This window comes from Brachycentrus maculatus, unplaced genomic scaffold, assembly GCF_059751285.1.
Source record: "Brachycentrus maculatus isolate JH-2025_06_01 unplaced genomic scaffold, ASM5975128v1 h1tg000042l, whole genome shotgun sequence".
Classification (NCBI taxonomy): Eukaryota; Metazoa; Arthropoda; class Insecta; order Trichoptera; family Brachycentridae; genus Brachycentrus; species Brachycentrus maculatus.
This window is the reverse complement of record NW_028280796.1, coordinates 1,531,751-1,555,606: the sequence shown is the minus strand read 5'-3', so window position 1 is coordinate 1,555,606 and position 23,856 is coordinate 1,531,751. Positions and strand designations below refer to the sequence as shown.

At 32.1% G+C, this 23,856-nt stretch overlaps 1 protein-coding gene across 2 annotated transcripts in view; it reads left to right on the top strand.

Annotated features, from left to right (window-relative positions):
• Nucleotides 1-23,256, top strand: part of LOC148312386 (dietary and metabolic glutamate transporter-like) — a 92,659-nt gene extending 69,403 nt beyond the window's left edge. Inside the window, exons 2-9 of one of the 2 annotated variants that reach the window (XM_088277397.1) lie at nt 4,075-4,193; nt 8,710-8,760; nt 9,527-9,763; nt 14,050-14,256; nt 15,525-15,686; nt 16,643-16,859; nt 20,091-20,329; nt 22,230-23,256. In XM_088277397.1, the coding sequence (XP_088133523.1) occupies nt 4,075-4,193; nt 8,710-8,760; nt 9,527-9,763; nt 14,050-14,256; nt 15,525-15,686; nt 16,643-16,859; nt 20,091-20,329; nt 22,230-22,484 (1,487 nt within the window). In that variant the 3' untranslated portion in view covers nt 22,485-23,256. The remainder of the gene's footprint in view (nt 1-4,074; nt 4,194-8,709; nt 8,761-9,526; nt 9,764-14,049; nt 14,257-15,524; nt 15,687-16,642; nt 16,860-20,090; nt 20,330-22,229) is intronic. The other variant, XM_088277396.1, reaches the window with a different exon arrangement.
• Nucleotides 23,257-23,856: the final 600 nt, after the last annotated feature.

The following is a 23,856-nucleotide window of genomic DNA, read 5'->3' as shown; positions in this document are numbered from 1 at the left end:
AAACATACTATATTTAAGACACTGTTTGCAATAAATTCCGCGTAGCTCCAAAAGTTCAGATTTCCAGAAAATATTGGTTGTAGTAAAAAGTTTGATTTTTATGAAGTGTATTTTTATCGAGGTGTTCGAGATAAGTGTTACGCATTTCTTGAACTGCGCAACACATAAACGTCTCTATTCCCTAGAATCTTGTAATTAAGTATTTTAACTCTCCACAACCTAGCAATAATCGATTCTTTCCCTTTTAAAATATATTGATAAAATAATGATATATTTTTTAAGAGGATGCTCCTTAAATACTGCCTTCAACTTAGCCCAAGACCATACCGATGGAGGCAAATCAAATACTATGTTCCGGATAAAAAATATATAGGAGACTGTGACGCTCAGAATAAATTGGACAAAGAAAAAATAATTCAATCAATCACTTATTTTATACTACTACAGTTTAATCGTTTTCGCTTTTTTGATATTATAATATATATTCTCGCTAATTAACGTAGCCTTCCTTGTAAAATGTTGCATTATAAAGTTTAATGATTTCTGCTGTTTATTTAGCGATGATGTTCTTTATTTGTGATCAACATTCCGCAGTTCAGTCCCGGGTGTCGGCACAGGCCACTTTTCAGAAATCTGAAGTATGTTTGTAAATTATAAGCAGCTATGCAAATAAATTAGGCAATTTACGTGCCGCTGTAAAAACACGGTTTTTGAATATCAATTCATGTTTGATTAACATAATTTACTTTTGCAATGTGATTAGAGGTTAACCTAAGGCAAATTTAAATTCTGCTTTTCGATTTTAGTGTATAATAAATAAATGTTTTTTTTTATTACATTATAAAATTTACACTGAGTCTTTTTGTAATCGAAATCGCTTCGATGGCAATAAGAATATGTTTTTTTATTAAGGCATTCTTGAATTACTAATGTTATAATAAATATTGGTTTATATTCAGATGATTTTTGTCTTTTTCAAGAAAGGTACAATAGAATTTTAGTATTAAATAATATTTAATCAGCAAAATCTCATAGTCGTTTCACTGAAGGAATGCAAAAGTATTAAAAAATAACTTATAAGCATCACATAATTTAATGTTAGATACAAAAACACATTTTATAAACTTAAGCCAAATATTGATATGTACTTAAGTTTATATTTAATAAAATATATATGTGTAAACATAAAAGTTTTGTATGCGATTATAAATTTATTACTTGGTATATTGTGTCAAAATATGTATTAATATGTTGTAATTTTATAAAAAATATATATTTGAATAAATTCTAGTAAAACACTGAGGAATGTTATTATAGCAGATGTAAAAAATATTTTTAGTATTTTACCTTATTAAGCAATCACAGTGTATCGATTTTTTGTTAAAAATTCCTCTATCATTTTCAGTAGTTTTTTTGCGCTACGAATGTAAAGAGAATTTAGAGATTTTTCCTAATTGATCAAAGTGATTATTGGATTATGTTTTTATGTAAATTTCAAAAGCGTATTTATTAATTCAATGCTAAATTTGTACTTAAAAATGTTTGATTTATACGAAATGAGTATTTTAATGAGGTATTTACATATCTGATTTTTGACGAATTTTTTAAGACAATCAAATTCCTTCAACTTTTTGTGAGAATTTTAATACACGAAATTTAAGAAACGTATGTTACTTTGAAAGGCGACCGGCTTTTTTACTAGAAATTCAATCAATATTTATTTGTGCATTTAATTATTAAGCTATTAAGGGAACATACTAATGATATTCCACACTTGATTAAGCATAATATCTACTAATTGATGTCTTGGAAGAAACAATACAATACAATACAAAACAAATAGGTTTTTACGAATCATATGAATTATTATTTTATCAGTTGTTACAAATGAATACATTGATATTTGCTGAATAATCAATACGCTTTAATATGATTTTCATTGTTACCTGGGTGATTGAAGCAGCTCAAGTATATCAGAAAGACGAGGTAAAAATAAAATATGATTCTGTAGTTTAAAACGTCTCGAAAGATGAACTGATATACCAGAACGTGGCAGACGACAAGAATAAATAAATATTGATACAAAGTGATTTAAAACTAGCCTTTATTATTCAATGAAAATGAAAAACCACGAAGTAACATTTCAAGTATTGCTTATATTAAATTTTTACTATTATTTAATATTTCTAACGAGTATTTTTAAATACTATTTACATAATTTTATTTATCTATGTTTGATTAACGATTTTAAGGTGACTTTAAATTATCAATAACTTTTAAATGTTTTGTTACATATTTTATTTATATGATACCTATCAATAAATGGGTTTAGGCCTTAAAAATAATAAAAACCGTTTTGTTTTAAATAAAAAACGTGTTTATTTGTTCGAGGTGTTTATTTGCTTAGTGTGTTTTTATTGGGAAACTTATATTCTTGCGAGGTAGCTACCTACATGTTTGTGTAAATATTTTCATGAAAACCTAGCTCGGGACAAATTAGCAAGATTTCTGCGTCATAATTATCATGAAAGTTGTGAATAATTGTGCAATTTCGTGTTTAGCAAATATATGGTAATGGTGTCTTCCTTCCTATTGTGACCATTTTCATTTTCATACTACACATTGTACAGCTACAGTAAGATCTGGAGAAGTACTTTGTACTTGGAAGTTTATTTGAAGTTTTTTCGGTATTTGTCGCTTGAATATATATGAAATATTAAAAAGCAAACGCTACAAATATTATTTAATTTATTTGAGGAGTTTAATATGGTAAATTACATTTTTAATTTAAGTATTCCTTAGTAAATACCACTATTTCTTAAAATCTATTGTGAAACATGTTTCCATGTATTTAAAATACCGTAAACGGTGTTTGAAAATGATGAAAAATGCAGCAAAACACATGTTACAATAGATTTTAAGAAATACTAATATTTACTAAGTAAAACTTAAATTAAAATGTATAGATTTTACCACAAGGTGACTGTCAAATCAATTAATGAAAAAAATATATATACATTAGTTTGATTTACATTATGAACAAGATTTATTGATTGTATGTTTTTCTTATGAATCAATTATTGTACCAAGCAGTGAGGTCGACATGATTCCGATAGACTTCCCTCTATTTGATTGAAATTGGACATGGCTATTCCCGAAAGTCATGCCTCTATTTACGTCATCAATCTGTATTAACCGAAGCAACAATAGACATTTAACCACACGATTTGATTCGTGAGACAAATAATTAATATTTTTAAGTTTTACTTTGTAATGCTCGGGGTTTTTCTTTTCTATAACGATACCGACGTCATGCAGTACGTGAATTTTATGTCAATTCAAACAGGATCTATTTTATTCAATAAATTTAATAGAGACCTTTCCTGCGCATGCGCCTTAAGTATAATATCTTTTAAGCTTAGATATGTGGTTTTTGAAAACACGTCGCAGAAATAGTAGGATCAGGTTAGGAGTTGGGGGGTGAGTCGAGAAAACCGAGGAAGAATGGTTTTTTGTTACAGTGGCAGTGTCATCTTTTGAACAGAACAGCAGCCAACGCATTACTAAACATTGATAACGACGGGCAGCGTGCTTCTTGACATCTGCTGTCACATAGTATTTTCGAATCTTCTTCTTCTTCTTCATGAGCCTTTTGTCCTCCACTGCTGGATATAAACCTCTTCCCCTTCTTTCCATTTCCTTCGATCGCTTGCTGCTTGCAACTAGTTTCTACCCCCCACAGCGACTATATCGTTGGACCATCTCTTTTGGGGTCTTCCGACACCTCTTTTGTTCTTCTAAGGTCTCCATCGTAAAATTTTAGGGTGATTGTAAATGTTTTTGATTGCGTTGCATAAATTTCCAATATTTTCAATACTCCCCAAGCGCTGTGAAATTAAACATATTTTAAATATGTAGTTTTTATTTTATTTCTCTCCCATTTAATCCCAATGAATCGTAGCACTGCACGGCCGGGTATTGGATAGTCTAGATATAAAATAATATGTAACTGGATTATCATGAAAAGTACTGAATTTTTATTTTATCCTAATAATGTAATTTTTTTTGTTTCAGTATTTATAATACCGCAAAGATGGGTGTTCGCTATCATGGGATTCTTGGCTATAGCCAACGCCTACACCATGAGAGTCTGTCTAAACTTGGCCATCACCGAAATGGTGTATAGAAACGATGTGAGTACCTGAATTTTAATTTTTCATTTTTATTTTTAATTAAATTTGCCATTGTTAAAATACCACTATTTCTTAAAATGTATTGTGACAGACGATAATGCGAGCAAGGAGAGTGATTTACTGATTGATGTTAGCAAATCCAAAAGTATCGTTTTTGAAAGAGATGAATTTAGATCTGGGTGTGAAATATTGGTAAACGTGAAAATTACGGAACAGGTTGATGATATTGTATACTTGAGAAGAATGTCTTCTAGGGATGGAAAGATTGATAAAGATATAGAGAGGAGAGTAAATCCTAGTAACAGAGTGAATGGTGGACTTAAATCAGTTATAGCAAATAAAAACCCGACTGCCAGTACATAACGGAGACCTGGTTCCAACCCTTATTTATGGAAGTGAGGCACTGAGCTAGTAAAAGAAGGATGAAAAAAAACTGAATGCAGTCAAATGCGATCCCTCAGATCTATGTGCGGCCAAACGATGTACGATAGATGTTTGAATTATGAAATAAGGAAGGAATGGAAAGCTGAGATAAGCATTATCGATACAATTAAGAAAGGTGTGTTGAGATAGTTTGGACACGTAGAACGAATGAGAGAGAAAAGAACGGTAAAACAAATTTATGGGCGAATGTAGTTGGAAAAAGGAGCAGAGGAAGACTGAGAAACACTTAGCACGATCAGGTATGTCAAATACTTGAAAGCGGTCAGGTCAGGAGTCAGAATAATCGGCGTGTATGTATGAGGAGATGCATGAATATGGAAGATGCGAATAATGTTTGCTCAGATAGAGTAGTGTGGCATTCTAATCTCTCTGCCTAGCCCTGCGAGAAACTGCGTGATGGTTAGTTAGTTACAATGTTTATAAAATAAAACAACTTTGTTTTAACCACTTTTTTTATTATTAGTACACTTTTACGTACCGGTTTCGACAAGAACCTTGTCATCATCAGGGTTTATCAAATTCTAAAACAGTAAAATTATTAACATACTCATAATTAATTACATTCCCTTACCAAAAACTTCCACACACTCCGTAAAAAATCCTACATGTTATTTTTATTTTGCGGCTTCATACTGTTTTTGGGTGATTCCATTTGTAGTTGTTTTTTGGAGTTGCTACGCAATGCAAACATAATATTTAGGATTTTTTACGGAGTGTGTGGAAGTTTTTGGTAAGGGAATGTAATTAATTATGAGTATTTTAATGATTTTAATGTAATAGAATTTAATAAACCCTGATGGCGACAAGGTTCTTGTTGAAACCGGTAGGTTAAAGTGTACTAATAATAAAAAAAGTGGTCAAAACAAAGTTGTTTATTTACATAATTTTATTAAGTTTATAAAAAGTGCCACAAAATATCTGCGAAAAACATTCAAGAAAAGTTACAATGTTATAAAAAACTAACTAACTAACCATCACGCCGCTTCCCCGCAGGGGTAGGCAGAGAGAATAGAGCGCCACACCACTCTGTCCTTGCAAACATTCTTCGCCTCTTCCACGTTCATGCATCTCCTCATACATACCCGCCGATTGTTACGACTCCTAACCTGACCACTTTCAAGTATTTGGCATACCTGATCGTGCCATGTTTTTCTCGGTCTTCCTCTGCTTCTTTTCCCGCTAACATTCGCCTCATAAATTTGTTTTACCGTTCTTTCCTCACTCATTCGTTCTACATGTCCAAACCATCTCAACACACCTTTCTTAATTTTAATTTCTTTCTTAATTTACTGTGTAATATCATACTCAAAAAATGCCGTAAGAAATGTCGGAGTTTTCCTCGCAACACCACGTTTTTTCGTGTATTTAAATATCACGCAGGTACAAAGCTATTGTATTAAATACATGATTCGTTGTGCGGTTAACATATCAATTCGTTTGCGGCGTTTACGTAATTCTGACACGTGACCATACAAAAGCGACTTGCTTTCAGAAAACCATTGTCGCATAATAGGAAACGTACACCGATAAAGGAAACAGTACCTTCTCGGATAACATTCACGCGGTTCATCCTTCAAGGATGGACTACTTTACTGTCGACTCGACGCAGACGTGCCATCATTATTTAAAAGAATTAGATCTTGAATGTGTCCAAAACTTGACGAAACAAAATACTGGAATTAACTGTTTATATCCAGTATTTTGTACCACTATATACATTGAATTGAACGCAAAGTTAATTCTGTTCAATATTTTGGAATGAAATTAATCTAAATTTAAGTATTTCATTCAATTACTGTCGTTTGTGGAGATAAATCCTTTTTGTACATATTTGTGGCCAACGTCTTTTTATCCTAACATTGAAAAAAATCCTTACCGTTTGATAGTGTCCAAAAGTGCACCCAATGGTGCATAGGGTACTGCATCATAGTGACGCAGTATTATCTTGATCGTTACTTACACGATCATTCCTGTGCTTCAGGAACCAGTCCAGGGTTATATCTAAATACATATTAGAGTGTACAATCATTTATATTTATTTTCACTCCCCCCCTGGGATCGTACCCGGGACCTCCAGCACGGTAGCTAGCAACACGCTAACCATTACACCTAAGAGGCGGACAAGATTTATCTGTACAATAATTTACCGTTATTTGGATATTTATCTATCAACAGATATACCCTTTAGGAGAGGTTCTCCTATCTTATATTTAGTATACGGCAAGTATTTGGATTAGTATAAAAAATAACTGTCAAAGTGACGTTTTTCGAACGAATAGAAGCATGCAAGGGCAAGACGACTGTCCAAACTCAAAACACAGTAAGGGACATTTTTTTGCAGTACGTTTTTTTGCATTTTTGGACTAAGTAGACTCTACTCAATCCAAAAATGCAAAAAAACGTACTACAAAAAAATGTCCCTTACTGTGTTTTAAGTTTGGACAGCCGAAGAGTAACAACGTTTTTTTCAAATTTCTACTTTTTATAAAGTTTCTGTAATCTCTACGAATCGGGTTGTATTAATATTGATTGTAAGCGCACGGGGTCCAAACTGATGTAAGGAGTGAGTATTTGGTTTATATGCTCGTTTCAAAGAACGCGAATGCCGCCAATAATATACATATAAAAAAAAATTGTTAAGAATATTTTACTGAGAAGGCTATGGTTGGTTGAATGAAGCTTGCCAATTTACATACTTTGTAGAGAAGGTATTCTCTCTTGAAATTTCAGGAATTTTATACAAATCAATTCTCAATAAATTATCATAAATTATTGTCATTTAATTTTTTTTTACTAAAATGTTAATAATATTAGTATATAACCACTCACCGGAATGTTTATGTCTACCGGTTTCGAGACGTACCCGTCTCTTCGTCGGGACAATCACTACCATAGCATGCAAACAATACTACCCTTCACTACCATAGCACCACATGTATTTACACACTTAAAAAACACATGCGATTTTTTTTTCATTTTGTTTTCATTTTAAAACTATTTCACCTTTTATTTGAACAGCAACAATTAGTCAATATCAAAGACATACCACTTGGTGAATTTCGCAATAAAGCTGCATAACCTAAAATTATCCATAAAATCATTAAATAACGGAACTTTAAAAAAAATTGCAGTTAATACTTGGATATTTGAAATGGGTAGATACAAAAAAGGTCGTGTCATTCTGCCATAGCATCCACGAGTGCACTATTCAAGACAAAGTACAATAATACCTAACAAGGCCTAGATCACAAGATTTTAAATCACAACGCGCTCGGCCGTGATGAAGGCTGGACGTGTATTCACGCTGATTTTTGTTTTAGAATATACATATATTGGAATTAGACTTTTTTAGAATTTATGTTGAAAAAATGTTTTTCTAAATTTTTTAACTCCTTACCTTTCAATTCTTCAAAATCATGTATCTTTTTCGAAAAACAACTAATTCATTACAAAAACGTTTTTTTAAGAAAAATATCAATTACGTCAAATATTACCTGGGTTTAAGAGAAAATTAATTTGCCATTTGTCATATCGCTCACTCCTTTCAAGAACGTCATAAATAAAAAAAACTTGATTTTTCAGAATGTTTTTAATGTTTAAAAATATAATACAATGTATTAAAAATCAATAGCAAGCCGTTTACTGAACTTTTTACTTTGCAACAGATCTTTTTAAGTAAAACCTGAAGGTTTTTTCTCCATTTGAAAAATATTTAGTATATTTGAAAAAAATATTAAACAATACCTTTTCTTCAAAATGCAAAAACACATTCTGCCCTGTAGCGGGTAAATATTAAGTTAAAAATATGCCGCTTTTGCTGGGATATAGTACATTTTCTGGGCATTCCGAAAACATGCACAACTATTTTTTTAATTTTATTTATGAGGTTCTTGAAAGGAGTGAGTGATATGTGGGGCCATAAAACATTTGGCATAGGAAAACCCAGTGAGGATACTTAATTTTTATTAAAAATATTGTTATTTTTTGTAAGATTGAATAAATAAAAAATAAGTTAGTGAAAAATAAATTAAAATAAAGACTGTTTTGTTAATTCTGTTTTTATTTTTTTTAGACTGAAGATCCTGATATTATTTGTACCGATGAAGGATGCTGGAAGGGGGATGTAAGTATTAAATAATTTTTTGTCGAAATTATTAAACGCTTTATACTCTATATTTTAGTATATTTATATTTTTGTTGTCGTAAAATATTAAATAAAGTTTTTACATAATTTTTCTGACCTCTCAACATAGATGAAGAAGAAATAATATGGAAGCCTGGGCATTCACAGGGCTCACGACCTTCATAGGCTAAGTCGTAGCCCTGTAAATGCCCAGACTCCATATTATTTCTTCTTCATCTACAAATATTAAGATGTCATAAAATAATGTCATCTCCTGATTGGAGATAATCAATTAGGGATCAACTTTATTTGTTTATTATGAACTATACACATCCACTTGAATTTTTAAAAGATATGAAATAAATATGCCATAAATCCTTGTCCATAATAGGCACTTTTCCAAGGCAATTAACAAATATAAAAATAAAATAAAAATCTGGAGATAATCCAGATTTGTGAACATGTGTTTGGACACCTCCGTAGTGTAGTGGTCAGCGCGTTGGCTACCGTGCTGGAGTTCCCGGGTTCTATTCCCAGGGGGGTCAAAATAAATATGGGTGATTTTTCATTCTCATATTTATTTAATATCACCCTGGACTGTTAGCGCAGGGTTGATCACCTTGCCTTCATGCAATTAACGATCAAGATAACACTGTGTCGCTACGATGAAGTGCCCTATGCACCATTGGGTGCGCATAATGGATATAAAAAAATTGGACACACTCAAAATGTTGTGAATAATACTATTTGTGGTGTTTTCTTCCAGAGGGAATATTACATCTGGTCGGAAGAGACCCAAGGGATAATTCTGAGTTCCTTTTTCTACGGGTACATCGTGACCCATCTTCCTGGGGGTATAATCGCCGAGAAGTTCGGCGGGAAGTACTCCCTCGGTCTGGGCATCCTGTCTACAGCCGTCTTCACCCTCATTACGCCAGTCGTCATCCAGACGGGAGGATATAAGGCGCTTATCGCGCTCAGGGTCCTGGAGGGACTCGGTGAGGTAAGAAAATAATATTTAAAATGTTGGTTTGAATCTCTGGGTTGGTTTCAATTTCATAGGTGTCCCAACTTGATATGAAATATCTGTAGTTCTTTTGTTATATGTAAAAATATGGAAGTCTGAGGATCTAAGGGCTTACGACCTGGCATTTGGCTGGCTTAGCGATCACAAAGTAATCGGGTGAGGCAAAAAATATGAGAAGAATATACATATATTTCAAGATTGATGAATTGAAATACATAATATTGCACCTTTGCCGTGAAAATAGACAGGTGAATTCGATAAAGAAAACTGTAGTCGATTGCTCTTAAAACAGGCATTTTCTACAAAATAAACGGCATTTCCACGTCTTCAAATCAACTAAAAATAGATGATGGATTAATGATAAATTTCCTGATAAATAAAAGTCCTGGGATGCTCAGACTTCCATCTTCTTTCATATAAAAAGGAACCATAGATATCAAATTGGGACACATAAAATATTTCTATAATAAATTTAAAAAAACTACATAGTTTTTTCCATAAATGTTTTATTTGACCAGTGACCGGGTTTCGTTGATATCGGTAATAACAAAACCCGGTCACTGGCCAAATAAAATGCATGCGGGAAAAGACTTAGGTAGTGTTTATGTTATTATATAAAGCATTTTGAAGGTATTATTTTGAGAAATAAAAAGACTTTATTTTTTTATCCTTTCACATTTTTATTAACAACAAACTAGTTTATGACTTAAACCCTGAAGAGGGCAACAGGTTGAAGCCGAAACTAGTTGGTTGTTAATAAAAATGTGAGTGGGTCAAAAAACAAAGTCTTTTTTTTTCTCAAAATAATATATCAATATGATCCACAAAGTTAATGCATTCAATATTTAAAAAAAAAAACATTTTTAAGGTCGCTGTTTTTTATGCTCATTTTTATCTGGAGAATCTTATTCGGGTATAGTATTTTAAGCGAAACTACCTAACACCGTTACTAGTTCCAATCAACGAACAATTCTGTAATTACTGGTCGTTTACTGCACATACTAACAACACTTCTAGTAATAAAATATACAGGAAAACAAGCAAGGAACAAACTTCTAATAGTAATAGACCAGAACAATAAAACACGTTTTGTCGAAACAAAAAAAAAACGATTAGAATTAGAGCGCCTTGCGTTTCTTGCACTTGTAGCATTGTGCCAATCGATTCTTAAATACCTACTGGCCTCGAAAATTATTTCATCTTATTATATTATTTATTATTTTACAATACTTTTTGACAATGACACAGATAAAAGTGTCTGTAAAGCGTGCCATCCTTATTGCATCAGTGATCGAGTTACATTGATAGAGTTAAAGTCAAAGAATTTTTTCAACAACTAGATCAGTGTTCCGCAAACTTTTTCTGTTCTACCAAACCAAGAAATTTTTGAGGTACACCAAAGAAAAAACAAAATGTTTTTGATTTTGTATTGATTTATTATAAAAATTAACATATTACGTTTAATGCGAAATGTGAGCCTGTTTAACACAGCGTAGGAGATCAAAATTTGGAGCAATTGTTTATACGGATGTTATCTTAAAAAAACTAGACTTTTTTCCGCGGCACACCAACTAATCACCTCGTAATCATCACCAGTGTGCCGCGGCACACACTTTGTGGGACACTGAACTAGACCACCCGGGGGTCGACCGAATCGTATTGACTTTGACGATTTTAATTACATTTTTCATCTACGGAAGAGAAGCTTTTGTTTTTAGACATTTTTTTTTGTATAGCAGAGGTCATAAAACGCTACGTTTTATTTATATAATGGATCAAGGCTATTTTTTTATTATTCTTAAATACCTACTTCGCGGTTTAACTACGTTTTGCTGAATTTGATCTATTAATATTTTTTGTTTGTTTAAACCTGCTTTTGGAATATGACGCTCTTTTGTGGTGGAAAATCATAATCCAACCTAACTAATTAACCATCACGCTGCTTCACCGCAGGGGTAGGCAGAGAGAATAGAACGCCACACCACTTTGTCTTTGCAAGCATTCTACGCCTCTTCCACATTCATGTATCTCCTCATACATGCCCGCTGATTATTTCGACTCCTAACCTAACCGCTTTCAAGTGTTTGACATACCTGATCGTGACTAGTTTTTCTCGGTCTTCTACTGCTTCTTTTACCAACTATGGACAATCGCTTCATAAATTTGTTTTACCGTTCTTTTCCCACTCATTCGTTCTATATGTCCAAACCATCTCAACACACCTTTATTTTATCTATAATGCTTATCTCAGTCTTGCATTCTTTCCTTATTTCACCATTCGAACATCTATCTCTCACACATGGTGGAGAATCATGGCTAGCCAAAAGATGTCTTCAGCTACGCGTTAAATTAATATCGGCAGAATGACATAGAGAAATGCACACTTTGATCATATTATTTAATAGTAAAACTAAACAGTAAAGTCTTATCGCTATCTTTACTCGCCTTGCTAAGTACACGGAGAAAAAAAAGCGCTGACACTGAGAAAATACAATAATTACAGGCCATCATATGGCGTCGTAACCTCATAGGTAATATGTGATATAATCTGATTATTTATTATTATATCATATATATGCAGAAATGGAATAAATTGCAATAAATGCAAGAATGTCATTTTATATATCTAAAGTAGCTAAATTTAGAAATAAATGCAGACAAAATAAATTACGCGTAAATTAACAATCATGTTAGTACTTATGTCGTTCTGTCAAACGCTAAGCGCTTATAAGAAATTTTATCAATGTTCAAAATAGTTATTTCGTGACTTAAATATATGGTTTGTTAAATTTTATTTATTGTTTCGGCATTAACTTTTTGGTAAGACATGCTACAATGATTGAAGAAAACACTTGTTTTTATTACAACTTGAGTTTTATTATAGACTACATGTTTCAGAAGTTAAACTTCGATCATTCGGATCTGTATAATAACATATTTTAGGTCTGTTATTATACAGACCTGAATGATGGAAGTTTAACTTATGAAACATGTAGTCTATAATAAAACTCATGTGGTAAAAAACAAGTGTTTTCTGCAATCATTGTAAGTATGTTAAATTTGTGGAAAATTTAAACTATACTAAAAAAAATCAATAATGCCAAATTGTTCAAACAAACGTTTGGTTACCATTCTGACCCATCTATGCAATATAAACTTTTTTTTTTTGTTTGAAACTATTATATATATATATATATATATATATATATATATATATATATATATATATATATATATATATATATATATATATATATATATATATATATATATATATATATATATATATATATATATATATATATATATATATATATATATATATATATATATATATATATATATATATATATATATATATATATATATATATATATATATATATATATATATATATATATATATATATATATATATATATATATATATATATATATATATATATATATATATATATATATATATATATATATATATATATATATATATATATATATATATATATATATATATATATATATATATATATATATATATATATATATATATATATATATATATATATATATATATATATATATATATATATATATATATATATATATATATATAATTTTTATTTTTATTTTTTAAAAAATGCATAAAAAGAGAAGTACCTATTTGCGTTTTTATTATTTTACAAAATTACTTCAATTTACTATTTCTGTGAGCCTAAGCGGCTCATTATTAGAAATAGGTATCAAATTGTGGTAGAGTGGGCTCGAACTGAGAAATTCTGACTTAAGAAGTCCACGACACTAACCATGGGACCACAACCCGACACAACTAATACAAATCAGTCTTGAAAAAGAAGCATTTAGCTTCGAAACTGGTAGACATTATAATTAAGTAATAATAAAATATTAATTATTTATTAATAAATGATTTAAAAACAAAGATATATTTTAATTTTAAAATGCAAAATCACAAGGTTATTGCTTAAATTTGGTCTGATTTAGAAACCTTAATCTTTGTACTGTAGATATTTGGCTCTTTGACTACTGCTCTATCTAAAAACGAAGTGTTGTCTTTAATCATTGTAACATGTCTTACCACAAAGTAAATGCCGAAACAATAAATAAAATACTGCTCTATCTCATTAAATCGCCGTTTCTTGCCAACAGTTGTTACCACGGGCTGCTGTATCCTACGCCTCAATACTCAAATCCTCACAAAGTCAACAAGAAACCATTTATAATTATTTTCTTTCCTTTTCTTTTCAGGGTACTACTTTCCCAGCTCTCAATGCTCTGCTGGCGCAGTGGGCTCCGTTGGAAGAGAGGGGTCGCATGGGTTCACTCGTGTTCGGCGGTGCCCAGATAGGAAACATAGCCGGCACCCTACTGTCCGGAGTGCTGATGAACAACGGCAGCTGGCCTTCCGTGTTCTACTTGTTTGGAGGAATCGGTCTTCTGTGGTTTGTTCTATGGGTACGTTGTCAATCATTATTGTAATTTTTTTTAGGAAAACCAACAGCTACATATACAAGACAGTTAACAAAACAATTAACACAAAGCCAATTAAAGATCTTCACAAATAGATACATGATGTATAAAAAACATTCATTCGCAAACAAACACACTCACACACACATATGCTTACATGGCACCTACACACATATACACACACGCACCCACACACACTCACCTTAACATACAAATCCACAATTAACCATTATTCGGAGAGCAAGCACTTATGTGATTATTTTCGAGATTAAAATTGTAAAACATTCGCCAAAAATATGAATTCTGTCTATAATTAGTAAAATTATAAGGAAGGTTATTTCTTAGTGGTATTACAGAAACATTAATAAAGAGCTTAAAGAGTTTACTATATAAAGTAAAAGTAAACTTAAAATACGCTTAAAGTGTATACTGTATTGCAAAACCCTTTTCAGCTCATCCTATAGGGTTTCGCATGACCGGAATGGTGAAGGATGTGCCATTTGTTGCTGCAGACCAATCCACAGGATTGAGACCATAGAGAGAGAATTATGTTGGGACCAATTGGAAGAATTATTATGACCAATTTTAAATATAACGAAAAAACTATGCGTAGAGCAACCGTTATCCTCTGATTCCTTATTGACAGTGTTAGTTTGTGTCATATAATTTTGCTAACAAAAGTATTGTTCGGGAATAAAAAGAGGTTGATAATCAATAAAAATAAAAATGTAAATACATTTTACAACATTTTAAGTGTGTCCAAATATTTGTTCACAAATCTGGATTATCTCCAAGTGGGAGTTATTTTTACATGATTTAAAATTAATGTAAATACATTTTGTCATCTAAACCAAGATGAAGATGAACATGGAAGTCGGGGTATTTACAGGGTTTTTGACCTGTTATAGGCTGGATAAGTGATCACGTTACACACGTGTAACATTTACCATTCTTCCAATGATTGACAACCACTCTACTCAAATTTTTCTACAAAACTTATTCTTACTTATATGTGTTGAAATGTCAAAATGTTAAAATAGCTCCTTAGTGGAGTAACCCGGATTTGTGAATAAGGGTTTGAACACACCCCAAAATGTTGAAATGAAGATTGTTAATGTTGGTTTATTTAAAATCTTGAATCGCCATGACTTTTTTCCCCTCGCTTTGAAATTTAAACATGACGCTGCATTTGAATATGTGCATATTTTTATATACACTGTGCCTTCAATTTGTAAATATGTATTTTTTTTCAGGTTATCCTCTGCTACAGTGATCCCAACTCTCACCCCTTTATTTCTGACAGCGAGAAGAAGTATTTGGAAGAGGCTCTTGGAGGTGGCAGACCAAAAGATATCAAGACTCCTTGGGTTGCAATTCTTACTTCTGTTCCACTGTGGGCTTTGATCGCTGCTCAGGTAAGAACATAAGATACTTCAGCAACTTTTCTGTAATCCCGATACTTGATATTTTGAAGTATTGATTTTGTTTTGAAAAGACCTTATTTTGTTTTTTACACAGTGGTAAACTTTTTTTTAAGTATCATGAAAAAAATATAAAAAAGACATTATTAACATACATTCATATGATGGCTAAAATATCATGAAAGCCATTCTTCTTCATCCTTGCTGTCACATCCTTGGAGGACCACTACTAGAATACGAGAAGGTGAAGCTCTTACCACTAAGACAGGTCGCGAGCTACATGACTCATTGTCTACATATAAGCTCTATATTGAGCTATATATGAGGTCTATTGTGACTTCACTGTCATCGCTTGAGAGTGAGGTCACAATAGACCTAATATGATCACTGTGACATAGGGGATGCAAGATTTCTTGACCTGTGAGGTGAAGAAATAAGATAACAAAAGATAAAGAAAAAGTATGATTTTTTTTTAAAAAAACACTGTTTATATACGATCCATATATTTACACCAGTGGGTGCAGATAATGGTAAGCAGAAGAAGAAGATACATTCAAGCTTGTATTATACACATTGTCAGTGTATAAGTCACATTAGCTAGAATTAACATATTTCGGACGGGTGTTTTTTGTGATTTGATAATTGTGTACATATAGTTTAGAACTTAATAAAGAGATTGGTACATAATATTTATAAAAAAACATTAAATAATTCCTTCTTCTCTGACTTTGAAATTAGTTCGGTGCAAAAGGTAAAAATACCTTTCCCGTCCTTAAGTATCAATCGATCGAACAGGTAGAAATACCTTTCCAGTCCTTAAGTGTAGTCACACTGCAGGTATACAGTCCCAAGTTTCTTATCCAACGCTGCTATTCTTCTTTTTCTACCCGCTGTATTTGTTCCATTTCCTTTAGCAATTTTAATTAATATTTTCATCATATTTTTTCCAGATTGGTCACGATTGGGGGTACTTCACGATGGTCACAGACCTTCCCAAATACATGAGGGATGTCTTGAAGTTTGATGTGCTGAAGACCGGAATCTGGGCCACTCTTCCATACATTGTCATGTGGTTCACTTCCATAGGGTTCGGATGGATTTGCGATTTGTGCATCGACAAAAAGTGGCTGACCACCACTGTTGCGAGGAAGATTTTCACAACCATAGGTAATGTTCAGATTTCCTCGTTTCTAGTTTTAGGAGAATCTTGGGTAATTTTAATTTATAGCCAGTATTACTTCTATGTAAGAAATATGTTTATTAGGAGAGAGCCAAACATAGAAATCAGTTACGAACAGATTACTACTTAATTTAATCTCTGAAATAATACAGTATTTTCACTTTGAATATTGACATTTTACAAACCAAATTGGGCATTTAACAAAACAAATTGGACGTTATATTATATTTTATAAAAAAGACTGAATTTTTAAAAATGTATTCATATTAGTACTACATATATGGTCATGGTGTGAATAACTGCCCACATTTTTTATTCGTAAGCCTAGCAAGTGCGTTAGTCTTCAAGTTGGCATTTTATATGTACATATATTATATGTATATTTGATTGTTGCATTTATAAAAACAACTCAAGCGTGTCAATTTCATATAAGATTCAGACCTTGCATACAAATAGAAAGAGTCTTTGCTTAATAAAGCTTTCCCTATTCCAACATAGATGGCTGTTGTGAATTCCAAGTACTAGGTCACTAGTTTGATAATTTTTTTTAGAAGTTCCAAAAATTTTGTAATGTGGTTGTCAGTCATGGGTAAAATTGGTGAATTTTACATGTGTGTAAATGGATCACTTGACCAAGCCTATGACGGTCGTAACCCCTGTAAATTCCTAGACTTCCATATTTTTCTTCGTCTATGTTGAGATGTCAAAAATGATGATATCTATTATACTATAGAGACCCTGCTGGTCAGGTATGTGTGGATGAGTTGCATGGTACCATAGGCAGCATCAAATGGAAAATCAACTGTAATTTTTCCAGCGAACATGCATGTCGACTCATTTATTTTATTTATTCAATTTATTAATTTATGAATTAACATACACATTGCAAACTCAAATTTAAATTGTATACATTAATAAAAATAGAAAATAAGCAAGAATACTATTGCTAAAGGTGTAGAAGAATCCCGCTTCGGAAAACTCCTTCAGACACATGGAACATATCAATGTCCAATGAGATATTGTTCAACATAGCGGTAGCTCTTCCTACAGCCATAACCATCGGCAGGTTGGTCCTGTGTATAGGAATGTGAAACAATCTATGTCGCCGCTGTCTTAGGTAACTATCGGGAACATACAGACCAATGTTCCGGATAATTTCAGGATTATCGATCATACCGCAAAACAATCGATAAAAATGTGTAATCAAATACACATTCCTTTTAGTCTCTAAACTATTGTGCCAAGCATCATTTATCTTGCAATAATCGGGTTGTGACTTGCTGTATATCATTCATCAGTATATTTACGGCTTCGTCAATGATAAAAATCAGATGAATCCTTTCGATTCATTGATTGTCCCCATTAAACACAATGAACAATTAACAACTCAGAAAGGAACACAACAGAGTGACAGTTAAAATTTTATTACTGTATCATAATTGTTTTTTTTTGCTGTTATAAGAACATTGACTTACAATTGTTTTTATTTTATTATTTTATTAGAAGCAGCTTACTTGTTGCTTTTTACCAATGCCACACCTTCTTTTTATCTAGCACCGGATCATAGTTTTCAGTTAATAAGTGATTGTTTGTTATCCGTCAAATATTTGAAAAATTTGACATTGTAGTAATTTTAAACTAATATTTATATTATTCATTTAGTTATCTCGAGTTTGACATTTTGTGTATATATAACATTCATCTACTTAGTTAAAAACAAATAATATTATCTTAAAGTCTGTCAAACACTATTTGTTTACGGATTTTAAGCACTCAACTTACTCAAACTGAAACTAATCTTTACAATTTTGTCACCGTAATCTCAGATCGATGTTTAAACATGTTTTTGTTAATTTATCTTAAATATGTACGTTGCAAACAAATCACACTTCCACGTAATAATTAAAGACAGCCAATAACACTGCCATATTCATGTCTTTCATCAAAAATATGGCGAGCCATCATCTTAGCATACTCTGTATGGAAAAGACACTTTACGTCACTCGAAATCTCATTGCTTTAACCCTTTAAGTGCCAGAAGATATTAGTAAGGCTGTTCCAGGTAGGCCGTAACATTTTAAGAAAAGTAAAATCTAACATAATTATATTTTGAGGATATTATTCAGACTTTAAAATCAGTTAAATATGTCATATCGCTCACTCCTTTCAAGAACAATTATAAATGTCATAAATCGTCAATTTTCAGTTGTGCATGTTTTCGGAATGCCCAGAAAATGTACTGTATTCCAGCAAAAGAGGCATATTTTTAGCTTAATATTTACCCACTAGAAGGCAGAAAATGTTGTTTTTGCATTTAAAGAAAAGGTATTGTTTAATTATTTTTTTAAATATGGTATATTAAATATTTTTCAAATGGAGAAAAAACCTTCAGGTTTTACCTAAAAAGATCTGAGGCACAGTAAAAAGTTCAATAAGTGGCTTAATTTTTTGATTTTGAATACTTTGTGTTATATTTTTAAACTTTAAAAACATTCTTCTGAAAAATCTAGTTTTTTGATATATGACGTTCTTGAAAGGAGTGAGCGATATGTGCTCCACATTTTAAATTATAATTAGTGCTTGGTATAGGAAGAAACAAGCACAAATATGAGTGCTAGTTTTGTATGGCCCGCCTAACTAGCACGGCATTGGAGAGCGCGTAAATGCGCTTAAGGCAGAGGACCGGTTAAAGGACTCTCATATATATTAGTAGTGTCCAAGTTACATAAGCTAGTACTAGTACGAGTATTCAACTCTGTTATCGCTGTTATTCTCATTTTTCTACCCATTTTTCTTTCTTCATTTTACTTTCTAAATAGCAGCAATGTCTTTTACCTTATTAAACCCTTAGAAATTGTTTTTTTTTAGCCTAAGTAGGAACACGATAAGCGGTGTTGTAAAGTCATAGCTAGATTTCACTCACTAAATTTTTTTTTGTAAATGGGTGTTGCATTTATTGTTTACCTTTCTTATGGTTTATAGATCATTCAGTAGAGGATCCGATACCTTGCGGGAAACCAGCTTGGCACAGCGCAGGTGTAAACTAAGCACCTTTGAGTTGAGCTTAGACTTTGATGTTCTCTGCGTTAATCTAACCTTGATGTTATGTGAAAGCACTAAAAATAAAGATTTCACTCATTTGGACATTGAGAAATTTAATAAAACCTTTGTACAAAACTATATTAGCTGTGTCTGAATATTTTTTTGGTTAATTTCAGCTGCTATTGGACCTGGAATTTGCATCATTCTTGCATCGTACGCTGGGAACAACGAGATGGCCGTAGTGGCCTTGTTCACCCTCTCCATGGGCCTGATGGGGGCCTTCTTCCCCGGCATGAAGGTCAACGCTCTGGACCTCAGCAACAACTTCGCCGGAACCCTGATGGCCATCGTCAACGGACTCGGAGCCCTGTCTGGCATCATCACTCCATACCTCGTGGGAATCTTGACTCCCGACGTAAGTACTTTGAAATTGTTACTATTAGGGCTAAATAATGTTCTAATCTAAAAGTAATAAATAAATATAAATATATTTCAAAACTGCCAACAGAACTCTTTCATTACTAGTTTAGTCTCAGTTTGTGATCTGTAACTGAGACACCAGCCTTCGTAAGTGATGTACATTACTATTTTACCTTCATAAGTGACGTACATTACATTACCTTTATATGTAATTTTTATGCGTTTTTATTTTTTTACTGGACCTTGACTTCATATCAATTCTTTATTTTAGTGCTTTCACACAAACATCATGGTTAGATTAACTCAGAGAACATCATAGTCTAAGCTTAACTCGAAGGTGCACAGTAGTGCATTCCGCCTCCGTACTGTAATGGTCAGCACGCTCGGCTACCGTTCTGGAGGTCCCGGGTTCGATTCCCAAGGGGGGTAAAATAAATATAAGTGATTTTTTCACTGTCATATTTATTCAATATTACCCTGGACTGGTACCTGAAGCGGAGGGCTGATCACCTTTCTTTCATGTGTAAACGATCAAGATAACACTGCGTTTATATGACGCAGTGCCCTATGCACCATTGGGGTGCGGATAAGGGTTTTATTATTGTTATTATTATTTTTTTTTTAATTTAGCATGAACTATCATTTGTTTCTTTCTTTTAATACATACATTGTAACATATATTTTTAAGACATTCCTAAATGTAAGTACAGTGAGTCTACAGTTATTTTACCTCCAGTTGTCATGTTGGCTAACTATATGTAAATCAAAGGTAAAATAAATATGAACATAAATAAATCAGAGGTAAAATAAATTCGAACGGACAGTAATTATTCGGGAGAATTTTCAATAATATCAAAATGAAGAACGCTATTTACTGCTCAAATTTCTCATCTGATGGCAGCACCATCTAAGAAACAAATGATAGTGTCTATTATCTATTGGTTTTGACACACATAAAATATTTGAGATATTCTAGTGTTTTCTATGAATCCATAAATTTTTAGGCAGCTAATAAACGTTTGCTGGCTTCAAGATTCCTGTCCTGTCTAATGCTCAGACTTCCATTTTCCTTTCATATAAAATTAAAGATGATTTGTCTCCATTACCTATGAAACATATCTTGATATTTATTTATTTGGAAATTTAACATAACAGTTGCATAAATACAAAGACAATAATGAGGAACAAAAAAAAACAGGTAATTGTAATATTCCATTTACAAAATTTCGCATATGTCGTTAATTGTAAATACCTGGAAGAGGGGCGGGAGGAAGAAAAAGGGGAAAAGGGAAAAATCATCAAAGAAAAATCGGAAAAGGGATCAAAGCTCAAGTCCATGACAAATTAAGTTAAAATTGAGATACACCACGATATAAACATTGACACACTATGTACTATGTACGCGATCGCAGTGCTGACAATGTCGAGAAAACATTTCCATATTCATCTATATCATCCTTAGGGTAAAAAACCTAAAAAAGCAAACCATCTTAACACTACAAATAAATGTTTTTAACATTTGAATGTGTCCAAATACTTGTTTACAAATCTGGATTATCTCCAATTTTAGGAGTTATTTTTCATATTATTTTTTGACATCACATCAAAGATGAAGAAGAATATGGAAGTCTGGGTATTTACGGGGCTAACAACCGTCATAGGCTGGTAAAGTGATCACTTTAACCAGCCTATGACGGTCGTCAGCCACGTAAATGCCCAGACTTCCATATTCTTCTTCATCTTTGTTGAGATGTTAAAAAAATATATGAAAAATAACACAGGTTGTCTGATAGAATAAATAATAAATTCTTGATGAACTTGTTTTCTTAAAACATTATTTCTTCACAACATATTAATATACCCTTTTTTATAATTTAATGTGTTATTTCTTGCAGAGCACCCTTGAACAATGGCGGACAGTTTTCTGGATTGTCTTTGGCGTTTTCGTAGTTACCAACTTGATCTTCGTCCTTTGGGCATCAGGAAACGAGCAGTGGTGGAACGACATTCCCAAGTACGGGTACCCCCCAAACTGGAAGCACAAGAAGACGATCGACACATTGGAAGTCCAGATGGAAAGTGGCAAGAAGATCTCCGGAAGGAGCGAGGAGCCAACGAACCCCGAAGAAGACGCAACACCAAAATTTTAAGTAAACAATTTTATCAGGCAGCGGGTTACTAGCCCGTAAAAAGGTGATAGAGTTTACACTAAGCAAACATTGTTCGAGTGGTATAGATAAGGTATGTGATTTTTAAGTCATTGGCTGTTATAATGCACTTATTTAAGGTTATGTGCTTGTTTTGCCAAGTGTACAAGTTATGATAATACTAATTTATGACTGAAAACAATTCGGCCTAAAACTGTACATTGAAAATTGAAAAAATATATACATATTTATTATTGAGGACATGCATATGCAACAATGAATTACATATATAAGTAGTAATTTTTTTTAGCAACATAAGTTTATTTATCATCCAATAGATTTTTTTCCATGTTATGTATAGAAGTCCACCCAGTAGTGGTTAGCGCGTTTAGCAACTTGCTGGTGAAAAAAGAAACCATATCTCAGATTGTGAATAATATTTCAGAATAGACCAATTCTTTGTCATCCCATATTAGGTTCAAGCCTTTCAAATAAATAAAGCCCAAAGCAAAAAAAAACTATACGCAAAGTTTCTGTCTAATTTTTGTCAGTTGCAAGGTGATTTGAAAAAAGTCATCTGCAAAAAAAGTTATGTCATGTGGAAATTGTTAAAAAAACAGTTGTATTTTGTCCAGCTCAGTATGTGAACTCACTCTCACAATGCCCTTTATGGTAATAAGTTGTTTGCCCGTGCATACCATCATAATATGTTTATTTTATATGTCTGGATTAAATGAAGTATGATATCTAGTTCATTAAGAGTCAAATAATCAAATTCTAATGTGATTAAAATAAGAATATGTTATAAATATATATTTTTAAAAATAAAACATTAATTGAGATTAGCTGTGATCATTAAAACACAATTTTATTAGATCAACCATTTTGTAATGACAGTGATTGTTTTTCAAAATAAATACATTTATTTACTTATAGTTCATTTACAATTCTTGTGATCTAAATGACAGTCAATACTTTAATTTGTTAATAAACAAAATTCTGCCGTTTTGCTGGCATCGAAACCATAAATCAACTACTCATTGTAGTCAGCTTCATTTTTAACGAGTGTCACGTTTTTGTTTAAAAACGTATTAAAATGGAAATTTATCCATAACATTACAATCAACTTCAAATGTAATTAATTTTTTTTTAAAAATATTTATTATTGTGATTATCAGCAGAAATTCAATTCACATTATAAATCACAAGACAGTGTACTATGCTTATTCAAATCTGTACAGAAATGATTAAACATCTTTATTCAATTTGTGTGAACAGCGGACAATATGTGATGTCATTACAAGCAATAGCTTGACACATCCCTGGTCAGAATGGGATTCTTTAGTCTTTGTACTATACTATTAACATTTTGTTT